The 12442-nt window shown below is 49.1% G+C and overlaps 1 protein-coding gene across 3 annotated transcripts in view; it reads left to right on the top strand.

Moving 5' to 3' along the window:
* ADCY9 (adenylate cyclase 9) overlaps positions 1 to 12442 on the top strand; it is a 207415-nt gene that overhangs the window by 168071 nt on the left and 26902 nt on the right. For 2 of the 3 annotated variants that reach the window (XM_012441936.3, XM_012441937.3), the window contains 2 exons: positions 10225 to 10386; positions 11328 to 11545. In XM_012441936.3, the coding sequence (XP_012297359.2) occupies positions 10225 to 10386; positions 11328 to 11545 (380 nt within the window). The remainder of the gene's footprint in view (positions 1 to 10224; positions 10387 to 11327; positions 11546 to 12442) is intronic. The other variant, XM_064362402.1, reaches the window with a different exon arrangement.

Below are 12442 nucleotides of genomic sequence, written 5' to 3'. Positions count from 1 at the left end.
GTTCTGGTTCAAGGGAGATTCTCACAATGATTGTGGCTGACCATTGCTGTTCAGTTGGATGCCCTCAGCCATAGCAAGTCACTCATATGTCACAGGAGCATGGGCATCTTGGCCTGTTGAACGTGATGTCAGTGCTCCAGCAAGCATTTGCTTTCCATTTTCTTGTGAACCCTGTGGGTGATGGGCAGATCTAGATGTCGTATGTCAGTAAAAACAGCTTTTCCAACATCTTTGTGAAGAAAAAGAAAACCCAACTGGGCGCAGTGGCTCACGCCTGTTATCCCAGCACTGTGGGAGGCAGAGGCGGGCGGATCATCTGAGGTAGGGAGTTCAAGACCAACCTGACCAACATTGAGAAACCTGTCTCTAGTGAAAATACAAAAAATTAGCCAGGTGTGGTGGCAGGCACCTGTAGTCCCAGCTACTTGGGAGGCTGAAGCAGGAGAATCGCTTGAACCCAGGAGGCGGAGGTTGCAGTGAGCCGAGATCGCGCCATTGCACTCCAGCCTGGGCAACAAGAACAAAACTCTGTCTCAAAAAAAAAAAAATTAGCCAGGTATGGTGGCACATGCCTATAGTCCTAGCTACTCAGGAGGCTGAGGCAGGAGGATCCCTTGAATCTCGGAGGCGGAGATTGCAGTGAGCCGGGATCGTGCCACTGCACTTCATCCTGGGGAATAGAGTGAGAGTCCATCTCAAAAAAAACAAAGAAAGAAAGAAAAGAAAACCCAAAATTGAATGACTTCCATCACATTAGTTCTGATCCGTGAACCATTCGAGCTGTGAAAGCATCTTAGTTCATTTCTGGAAGGCCTCCCTGGGCACGCACCTGCTTGGCTGGTCTTCCTGAGTTTACCTTCATCTAGTATTCAGAACCCCGGGCCGCACGGCTACTGGGCGTTTCCACATGGACCAGTCAGTAAAGAAGCTAATGGTATCAATTTACCCACACGGGGATGATTCAGAGAGGACCTGTCCTGCTTTCAAAAGGTTTCTCCTTCCCCTTTGAGGCCACTTACCTTAGGAACCATCCTTTTCTGACAGCGAATTTTGAAAATGACCCTCAATAAATGATCACATTTTTCATCTACTTGTTTTCTTTGTGGGAAGTCATTACGAATAGGCTCGGTCAGCCCAATTTGAGGAAGTAAAGGCATTTTCATTTATTATAGAAATTGAAAAAATGATTTTATATTTTATAGATACATATATAAACATATACAGCTTAGAAATTAAATAGGTATTTATGATAAACAGTAGTCTGAATTGATAGTGGTGATGCTTGCACAACCCTGTGAATATGCTGAAAACCCTGGAGTTTTATACTGTAAATGGGTGCATTGTATGCTATGTTTATTCTATCTTAATAAAGCTGTTATAAAACTAAAGGGTACTCTCAGCCTGGCTCACACCTATAATCCCAGCACTTTGGAAGGCTGAGGCAGGCAGATCACTTCAGGTCAGGGGTTTAAGACCAACCTCGCCAACATGGTGAAACTCCAGCTCTACTAAAAATACAAAAATTAGGCCAGGTACAGTGGCTCACGCCTGTAATCCCAGCACTTTGGAAGGCCTAGGTGGGCAGATCACTTGAGATCAGGGGTTCGAGACCAGCCCAGCCAACATGATGAAACAACATCTCTACTAAAAATACAAAAATTAACCAGGTGTGGTGGCACATGCCTGTAGTCCCAGCTACTTGGGAGGCTGAGGCAGGAGAACTGCTTTACTTGGAGGCAGAGGTTGCAGTGAGCCAAGATCACGTCACTGCACTCTAGCCTGGGCGACGGCGTGAAACTCCATCTCAAAAAAACAAAAACAATTTTTAAAAAAAAACCATCTCTACAAAAAGTATAAAAATTAGCCAGGCATATTGGTATGCTCCTGTAGTCCCAGCTACCTGGGAGGCTGAGGCAGGAGGATCGCTTGAGCCTGGGAGGCAGAGGCTACAGTGAACCAAGGTCACACCATTGCACTCTAGCCTGGGCACTAGGATGAGATCCTATCTCAAAAAAGAAAGGTGGGAGGCGGGGGGGTAAGGAACTTGACAGCAGGCAGATGCCACCTTTACCGTATGATCCAGGTGAGCCTCACTGCTAGCAAGACACATGGCCATCCCGTACCCCTGTGTGGTGTGCTGAGAAGGGCACATCACCTCTGTGGCGTTCTTCCCACAGACCCCAAACCTCAGTCTCCTCTGAGAAAACCCCAGGCAGGTCCAGATCCAGACATTTGACAGAATGCCTGGCCAGGACTTCAAACGCAGCAGACAGGAGAGACAGGGAAAGACAGAGGAACCCCCATAGGCTGGGGGCAAGCAGGAGGCATGAGGGCTAAATGCAATGCAGTACCTACAGGAGACCCCAAACAGCAAAGGGACGTTGGGGAAACCAGGGATGTCAGAATAGAGCCTGCAGCTTAGTTAACGGTGTTGTGCCAGTGTGAGTTGCTTTGCTTTTCGTGACTGTCCTATGGGTATGTATGGAGAAAGATATATGCACACTCCTTGAACTGTCTGTCCCACTCTCTGTAAGTCTAAAATCACTTCAAAGTAAGAAATTATATGTATGTCTAGAGAGAGAGATGAAAATGTATGTGCAGAATCATTGAACTGGCATTGCCAGCGAGTGAAATATTGCACTTCCACGAAATTTCCCCAAATGCCAAATATTTTCTTATTTTGACTTCCTGATGGAATATTTCCACAGCCTGGTAACAGTCTTCCTGCCTGAGAGTCTGCTGAGTATATTTTCACCTCTTCTTGACTTGGGTCGTCACCAGCCTGGTTATGGAGCCCAGTGGTCATTTAGGCCTGAGGGACTGAGCGAGAGGTCCCGGGGTTCTTCGACTCGACCCCGTATGGCTCTGAGCTTGTGTGTGTGCGTTTTAGACGTGTGTGTTCGTGGGTTGCCTTGTCTCCAGCGTTCTCAGGCCATCTGCTGTCTGTTCTGTTCTCACTGCTTCAGGGATGTGATAATTACTGCTTCTCTTTTCTTCTAATATTCTGTTTTTCTGTAATGTTTCGTTAGCAGAAATACTTCATTTTGATGTACTTTAACCAGTACCTCATCCATCAGCTTAAACAGCAGTGCCCAGGCCTGCCAGGAATGTTGAGTCAGCCCACTGACTCTGCCGCACTGACGGGCTGTCCCCGTTCACCTGGAGATGGTCGGGGTCAGGAGCTCTGTTGCCTGGGCTCACCGCCCCTCTACTCGGGTCCGGCCATGTGGCTCTGGGCCAGTGCCTGCTCTTTCTCAGCGTCCTCATCTGTAAAATGGATCTGGTCACAGCACTGCATCGTGGGTGCTTACGAGGGCTAAATAGATACAGAGTTTCAAAGAAAACCTCAGGAAATAGTATTTGTGGCTACTGGGGTTGCAATGTCATGACTATTCCCGTTTGCCATGTTCAGCATCATTTTGAGTTTGGGAGCAAAGGATGCCTCTAATAACACAACATCTTGCAAAACAATCCTGTTGAGAAGATGAAGCAGGCAAAGCCGGGTTCCTCTGCTGGTGTATCCTCCTCATTTCTGAGAAAAGAGGTTTCCCCTCTCCCTCCCTTGACAGTTTTGAAAAGGGACAGCTGTTGGCTTAGAAATGATTTATCTTGTGATGAGAAGTAACCTTGAAGAGAAAACGATTTTAGAGCTCTGCGCCATATATTTTGACCGGAATATAGGGTGCGCGTCCTGAAACGTGTTAAAAACAAATGCAAATGTGCCCAAGTGTGTTAGAGGAATAGCTACACTCTTCCCTCCAAAGCCCACGTCCGCATAGGGGAAGGAGCAGCGATAATCCGGGAAAATGCAGAGTTTGCTCTTGGGCGCTCTCCAAGGAATCTCAGGTTACCCAGGCAACAGCCAGCAAACTCCTTGGCCCGCCACGCGTGCTGCTGGGAGGACCATGGAAATCTTGAGACTTCCCTCGGTGCCCGAAGGCCCAGGGTGCTGCTTGGAAGAACCAGGAGGACAGCCGTAGCTGCTCAGGTCGCTCTAGGGGAACGAGGCCCAGGAGAGCAAGGTGCCAGGATTATTCCTGGGTCCTCCCTGTGCCAGGAAAGGGGACCAGAGGTGTCGCTCCCTGTGAGCCAGCCGCTAGGGTTGTCTCCCAAGGCGGTGAGGTGCTTCCATGTCTGGAGCTTCCTGGAGTCGGTAATGCTCTTCCCAGGGAGGACTTCTCAGCAGGGGTGGAGGTGCCTGCAGCTGTGCAGGGGGGACAATGTTTAGCCGGCTGGGAAACATTTCACAGAGGCATCCGTGCTTGGCAAAAAGCAGCTTGTGAAATGTCTTAATCCAGATTAAAATTAAGCTGGCGAATTGCTCAAGGAAAATTGTCGTCGGGGGTTGAGGGGAGGGAAACAAACCCCCCCATCTCTGCATGGTGGGGCCCTTCTGGTACGGAAGGGCCTTTGACCACAGCTCAAAAGGGGATGTTGACATGTGAAGATCTCTCCATAGAGTAGATGGATTTGTGTCTCTCTGTTTTCTTTCTTTTTTTTTTTTTGAGACCGAGTTTCGCTCTTGTTACCCAGGCTGGAGTGCAATAGCGCGATCTCTGCTCACCGCAACCTCCGCCTCCTGGGTTCAGGCAATTCTGCCTCAGCCTCCCGAGTAGCTGGGATTACAGGCATGCGCCACCATGCCCAGCTAATTTTTTGTATTTTCAATAGAGGCAGGGTTTCACCATGTTGACCAGGATGGTCTCGATCTCTTGACCTCGTGATCCACCCGCCTTGGCCTCCCAAAGTGCTGGGATTACAGGCGTGAGCCACCGCGCCCGGCCTCTGTTTTCTTTTTTAAACAAACAGGGTCTTGCTCTCTGGTCCAGTCTGCAGTGCAGTGGCATGACCATAGCTCACTGCAGCCTCTCCCTCCTGGGCTCAAGCAATCCTCCCACCTCAGCCTCCGGAGTAGCTGATACTACAGGCACACACCACTATGCTGAGCTTATTTTTTAAATTTTTAAAAATTTTTTGTAAAGATGGGATCTTGCTACATTGCCCAGGTTGGCCTCGAACTCCTGGGTTCAAGCGAGCCACCATGCCCAGCTCTAAGGTTTCTTTTGTTTCGTTTGTTTTAAAGTTTTTATCCAGAAAGTTTATCCCCCAAAAGGAAAGTAGCTGAGGAAGAAATAGAACAACAGAAATCCACTTTTTTTTTTTTTTTTTGGAAACAGAGTCTCACTCTGTCACCCAGGCTGGAGTACAGTGGCACGATCTTGGCTCACTGCAACCTCTGCCTCCTGGATACAAGCAATTCTCCTGCCTCAGCCTCCCGTGTAGCTGGGATTACAAGTCCATGCCATCACACCCTGGCTAATTTTTGTATTTTTAGTAGAGACGGGGTTTCGCTGTGTTGACCAAGCTGGTCTCGAACTCCTGACCTCATGATCTGCCCGCCTTGGCCTCCCAAAGTGCTGGGATTACAAGTGTGAGCCACCGTGCCAGGCTGAAGTCCACATGTTCAAAGTGCAGTAAAATGATGGCTGCTGGGTCCGGGTGACACAGGCCCTTGGGGCCACACTGCTCAGTGGGGCCTGGAGTTTGCAGCTGGCTCTCCTGCCTCCCATGCCCCCACTTCCTGGACAAACCTGCTTGGAATGGAATAGGGAGTGAGCACTGTCCCGGCCCTCAGGACCCCACCGTGGGTGTCTACAGCTGGCTGTGTGACCCAGACAGCCCCTTGCTTCCTCAAGTGCAGCCTTCTTTGCCGTTTGTGGGCAGCTCTGCAAGACCTCTCTTCTGTATCAGAACTTATCACTGCAGGCTGCAGGCCTCAGCCTCTGTTCAGGGGGATTGTAAGCAAAGCACTGAGTTCCCCACCTGTGGAGACCACTACCCCAGGCACCCCAGAGATCAGCCTCATCCTAGTGGGCGCTCCCAGGCTCCACCAGCCTTCCAGCCCTCCTAGGGAAGCCATTGCAGAGGGTACGGAGTCTCCACTGTCCTCAGTGTACCCGCTGGTACAAGTTGGTTGGCTCTAAATGCATAGAACATCTTATAAAGCTGGGAAAGCCCATGTGCCTTGGAGGGCACCGAAGAAGCAGGAGGCCTCATCTTAAAGCACAGCAGGGTTGGCAGGGCCTAGTGGCTTACACCTGTAATCCCAGCACTTTGAGAGGTCAAGGCAGGCAGTCACTTGGGGCCAGGAGTTCGAGAGCAGCCTGGCCAACATAATGAAACGCTGTCTCTCCTGAAAATACAAAAATTAGCTGGTGCGGTGGTGGGCACCTGTAATCCCAGCTACTCAGGAGGATGAGGCAGCAGGATCGCTTGAACCCCGGAGGTAAAGGTTGCAGTGACCGAGATCACACCACTTGCTGCGCTCCAGCCTGGGCGATAGAGTGACACTCCATCTTAAAAACAAGAGAGAGAAAGAAAAGCACAGCAGATGAACTTGAGGCAAGAAAAATACCTGAAACAGATTGATGCCAGGAGAGTCCTATGATGAAATGGCTACAGAAGAATAGATACCAAGGGCTGTTTTGTCTGTAATCAAGGCCGTTAAATTATCAGATGAACTATTTAATGACCAGGCAGAATAGTGAACAAAAGTTTTCATATTCAGTACCAGCATTTACTGAGCACTCACTGGCACTGTGTTCAGGCTTCATGCTGAGCCGAGTTCGGGAAACGCTCCCTTTCCTGATCTACCAGTTGGTCCCTGAAATGGCCGGTATATCCTCTCAAGCATCAAGCCCCCCAGCTTAGCCACACCAGAGAGTTCCCTCAGGGATCTTTTTTTTTTTTTTCCTTTGAGAAGGAGTCTTGTTCTGTCACCCAGGCTGGAGTGCAGTAGCTCTAGGCTCACTGCAAATTCTGCCTCCTGGGTTCAAGCGATTCTCCTGCCTCAGCCTCCAGAGAAGCTGGGATTACAGTTGCCTGCCACCAAGCCTGGCTAATTATATTTTAGGAGAGATGGGGTTTCACTATGTAGGTCAAGCTGGTCTCAAACGCCTGACCTCAAATGATCCACCCACCTCGGCCTCCCAAGGTGCTGGGATTACAGTCACCACCACGCCCGGCCCCCTCAGGGATCTTTTAGAACTGGGTATCAGGCACGTCTGCTTTATTCTTCTCTTGGTATTAGATGTTTTTTCATTTAATAAGATCAGTGGTCTCATTGGCTGTGTGTGTGTGTGTGTGTGTGTGTGTGTGTGTTTGTGTGTACCATGCTGGAGTGCAGTGGTGCAATCACAGCTCACTGCAGCCTTGACCTCCTGGGCTCAAGCAATCCTCCTGCCTCAGCCTCTCTAGTGGCTAGGACCACAGGCACATGCCACCACGCTCAGCTAATTTGTTTTATTTTTGGTAGAGACAGGATCTCCCTGCGTTGCCCAAGCTGGTCTTGAACTCCTGGCCTCAAGCCATCCTTCCGCCTCAGCCTCCAAAAATGCTGGGATTACAGGTGTGACCCACTGTGCCTGACCAGCAAAATGTTTTGAAGTTTAACTCTGTCAGTCAATACCAAGAGATGCTTTAAAATAATCTCACTGTATGTTATTGACAACTAGAACATTTTATCTCTGTTGATAATGTCAGTTTTTAAAGAGCTATAAGCAAATGTTATCTGGGTGCCATTATTTGCTCAGATATGCTAGTTAATGACTTCACTAGCTGTTATGGCATGTATATTTTCATTTTTTGAATGCATACAAAGGTTCAAATTTAGCTTGTATGTTACATTAGGTACTCAAACTGTACAACCCTGTAGAATCTTTATCTCTTTTATTCAATACAGTATAGGCCTGCAGTTTAACTTAAAAGATAACTTGGGGCCGGGCGTGGTGGCTCATGCCTGTAATCCAAGCACTTTGGAGGCCAAGGCGGGCAGATCAGCTGAGGTCGGGAGTTCAAGACCAGCCTGACCAACATGGTGAAACCTTGTCTTTTGTCTAAAATATTTTTTCTATTAAAAAAAAAAAAAAACATAACTTGGGCCATGTCTTTGCCCTTAGGTAATGACACTGATTTTAAATTTCCAAAATATCTGGCCTCCCATAATTCATTTCATAACTGTTTTACAGTTCTTATTGTAAGAAAATTGCTTTTGAGTCCTAAAAAAAAATCTTTCCTTCTGCATTGCTAATGAAGCACTCTATAAAAAATAAAAAGAAAAAAAATTGTAAAAATCATTCTTGCCACGGTTTGTCTTCACTAGAAGCTGTTAGTTGCTTTCTTAGACAGTTCCTAGGTTACTGGGTCACATTACTAATAATGATAACTTTATTAAGGGTATACTGTATGCCAGGAACTGCGCTAGGCTGTATGTATATATACTTATTTCATTTAATTAATTATTTTTTTAAGACAGAATCTTTCTCTGTTGCCCCAGGCTGGAGTGCAGTGGTGCCTTCAAAGTTCACTATAGCCTTGACCTCCCACCTCAGCCCCGAAAGTAGCTGGGACTATAGGCACACACCACCTTGCCAGGCTAATTTTTCTACTTTTTGTAGAGGCACGGTTTTGCCATGTTGCCCAGGCTGGTCTCAAATTCCTGGACTCAAGTCATCCTCCCATCCCAGCCTCCCAAAGTGCTGGGATTACAGGTGTGAGCCACCACACCCAGCCCATTTCATTTAATTCTTAACAACGTATCTTCACTCTTTTTTATAGATGAGGGAACAGTCTCTAAGCTAGTAAGTAATTGACTAGCGTTTGAATGCTAATATGTGAAAAATAAAGGCTTTGCTCTTTCTAGTATACCTGTATTAAATCTTGCCTTCTCTGTTCTATGTCAGTTAATTCCCATAACTTTTAACTACTCCTAGATCTGGAAATCATGTACCTCTGATTATTCAGCCCATCTTATGAGACTAGCTCACCATCACGCAGAGCTTAAGAACCTTGGATTTGTGTGCTGGCATAGTTGGTGGCCAGTTTATTTACTTAATAACAGCTCTGTTGAGATATAATTCACATACTATAAAGTTTATATTTTTCACCAGGCGCCGCGGCCCATCCCTGTAATCCCAGAACTTTGGGAGGCCGAAACGGGTAGATCACCTGAGGTTAGGAGTTTAAGAGCAGCCTGGCCAACGTGGTGAAACCCTGCCTCTACTAAAAATACAAAAAAATTAGCCGGGTGTGGTGGCGGGTGCCTGTAGTCCCCGCTATTCAGGAGGTTGAAACAGGAGAATGGCTTGAACCCAGGAGGTGGAGGTTGCAGTGAGCCAAGATCATGCCACTGCACTCCAACCTAGGCAACAAGAGTGAAACTCTGTCTCAAAAAAATTTTTAAATCAATCTTTTTAAAGTGTACCTTTCGGTGGTTTTTAGCATATTTAGCAAGGTTGTACAACCATCACCGTGATCAATTTTAGAACATTTTTATCATCCCAAAGTGAAACCTCATCTTAGTTCATTCCAGCTGCTATAATGAAATACCACAAACCAGGTGGCTTTTAAACAACAGAAATGTATTTCTCACAGTTCTGGAGGCTGGAAAGTCCAAGATCAAGGTCCCAGAAGGTTCAGTGTCTGGCAAGGACCCGTTCTTGTCTCACAGATGGTGCCCGCCCAGGGTGGAAAAGATGAGGGATTCCTCTGGGGCCTCTGGTATGAAGGCACTAATCCCATTTTGAAGGCTTGTCCCCCATGACCTAATTACCTCCCAAGGTTTTGCCCCCGAATGCCATCACCTTGGGAGTTAGGATTTCAGCATCTGACTTTTGTGGGGACACACACATTAGGACCATAGCAAACCCCACATCCCTTAGCAGTCACTCCCCATTCCTCCTCCCTGTCCCTGCTGGCAGCCATGAATCTGCCTTCCCCCCTAAGGAGTCACCTTTTCGGAATATTTCCTGTGGACGGGATCACGTCATACCTGCGCCGTGTCTGGCTCCCCTCCCTGAGCACAACGTTTCTGAGGTTCCCCTGTGCTGTGGTGGGTGTCAGTGCTTCCGTCTTTTTCACGGCTGAGTAATATTCCATTGTTCGAATAGACCACAGTTTGTCAATCCATTGTTCAGTCAGTGAACATTCGCAGTTCCATTTTTGGGTCATGCTGCCACGTGCGTTCCATGCACGGGTTTTTGTGCATTTCCATGATCACTTTGCCAGTTGGCTTTCAGCTCATCCCGAGTGGCTCCGTACGCCTTCCCCTTGCTCACCACTGTGCCTCATGACGGCAGACTGCAACAGCAACAGCGGACCGGCCTGAATGGAGGGTGGCAGTCTCGGTTTCTGGGTGTGTTCCCACAATCTGTGTTTTTCTTCTAGACCTGCTCTTCATGCGGAATCACATTTGCTCCCAAATCCGAAGCCGGCGCCGAGGGAGGAGCACCTCAAAACGGCTGCCAAGACGAGCATAAGAACAGCACCAAGGTAACAAGCTCATGGCTGTTGTTCCTGTCAGTTCCTCTCCTGGCGCATCCACCCAAGGTGACATTCCTGTCTTGTCAACTTCTTAGTTCTGAGAGTAACTCCTCCTGGGTAACACCATTCCCCACCCATGGGTCCTCTGGGCATTGAAGAGAGCGGCAGGGAGCATGGGGGAGGGTCAGCAAGAACCCACATGGAGTGCAGCACTGGGTGGGACTCCTTTAAAGGCCAATAAGAGTTTAAAATGCGGGGATTCGAGTGTTTGCAGGGATTTGTAGTGCTGGAAGCTAGACTCAATTTATGGTAGAATATAGGCAGAGACAAGAGGTGGTCTTTACTGCGAGAAAGGCTCAGTGAAGAGAGGGTGGGAGTTAGGGCAGGTGGCACAAAGGCTGCCAGGAAAACCAGACTTGGACACCAGGGCCAGGACTGAGCCCACCCGTGAGACCCTGCCTGGAGGGCTCGTGCAGGCGATGTCCCTGGGGCGCAGGCTTTGTCATCCTCCGTCCCCTCTCCATCTGCCAAAGGACTGCGGGTACAGGTCAACCCTTGTCTTCCCACAGCTGTGGTGGACACCCATGACACACATCCATTTCCAACCACCTTCCCTCGGCCACGCCCTGACAGCCTTGGGCCCTCATCACACTTCCCCCAGCCCCCCGACCCGTGTACACTGCCCCCGGAATCCTGGTTCTGGTTCCTCACTTTCCTCCCTTGCCCTCCACCTCCTCACTGACTCTTCCCACATCTCACTTTCCTGGCGGCCTAAACACCCAGCATTGCCACTGGGCACTATTGGGTGACAGGGAGGAGCAGACAGGCCAGCAGGGCTGGGATTAGAGCAGGTCTGCAGGCGCAGGGGGTTGGGGAGCCCCTCGCAGGTCAGAAGGTCCCGCAAACAGTACGGCAGGGCCCCGAATGGCAGAGGTCGGGGTGGGATAGGCACGCGTGCCCAGTGCCACTTCACTTCCCGTGTTTGCGCCCTCTTTGTCTTGAGGCAGGCTTCTGGAGGATCTAATCCCAAAACTCAGAACGGGCTCCTGAGCCCTCCCCAGGAGGAGAAGCTCACCAACAGTCAGACCTCTCTGTGTGAGATCTTGCAGGAGAAGGGAAGGTGGGCAGGGGTGAGCCTGGACCAGTCAGCTCTCCTTCCACTGAGGTTCAAGAACATCCGGGAGAAAACGGATGCCCACTTCGTGGACGTCATCAAGGAAGACAGGTAAGATTGGGGCTGTCTGGGAAGAAGCAATGGTTACAGGCGGTAGCCTCTCTTCCTTTTTCTTTTTTTCTTTTTTTTTTTTTGAGGCAGTCTGACTCTGTCGCCCAGGCTGGACTGCAGTGGCATGATATCGGCTCACTGCAGCCTCCACCTCCCAGGATCAAGTGGTTCTCCTGCCTTAGCTTCCCTAGTAGCTGGGATTACAGGCGCACACCACCATGCCCAACTAATTTTTGTATTTTTAGTAGAAATGGGGTTTCACCCTTTTGGCCAGGCTGGTCTCGAACTCCTGACCTCAGGTGATCCACCTCCCTCGGCCTCCCAGAGTGCTGGGATTACAGGTGTGAGCCACCGCGCTTAAAAAAAAAAATGAGTCTTGCTCTGTTGCTCAGGATGGAGTGCTGTGGTTTGATCTTGGCTTACTGCAACCTCCGCCTCCTGGGTTCAAGTGATTCTCCTGCCTGAGCCTCCCAAGTAGCCCGGACTACAGGTGCACACCACCATGCCCAGCTAATTTTTGTGTTTTTAGTAGAGAAGAGGTTTCACCATGTTGGCCAGGCTGCTCTCGAACTCCTAGCCTCAGGTGATGTGCCCGCTCCAGCCTCCCAAAGTGCTAGGATTACAAGCGTGAGCACCGTGCCCGGCCTAATGTTAACATTTATGAACAATACAGACACTGTCCTTCTATCAGATATTCCTGAAGTTGGATTGGTTAGATTCAGGCTCTCCCTCTGGCCAGGCAGAGACTGCAGAAGGGATGCCATGTCCTTCTCAGGGTGTCCCCTCCAGGGACAGGCCATGCCCACCTGTTCCTCATTAGTGATACTAATTTTGATTAATTAGGCAAGGTGGTGCCAGGTTCTCTCATCTAGGGTTATTATCTTCCCCTTATGACTA

Source organism: Aotus nancymaae, unplaced genomic scaffold (genome assembly GCF_030222135.1).
Source record: "Aotus nancymaae isolate 86718 unplaced genomic scaffold, 86718_ANA_hifiasm-v0.15.2.pri h1tg000049l, whole genome shotgun sequence".
NCBI classification, from domain to species: Eukaryota; Metazoa; Chordata; class Mammalia; order Primates; family Aotidae; genus Aotus; species Aotus nancymaae.
Note: the sequence above shows the minus strand (reverse complement) of the source record. Positions and strands in the feature narration are given on the sequence as shown.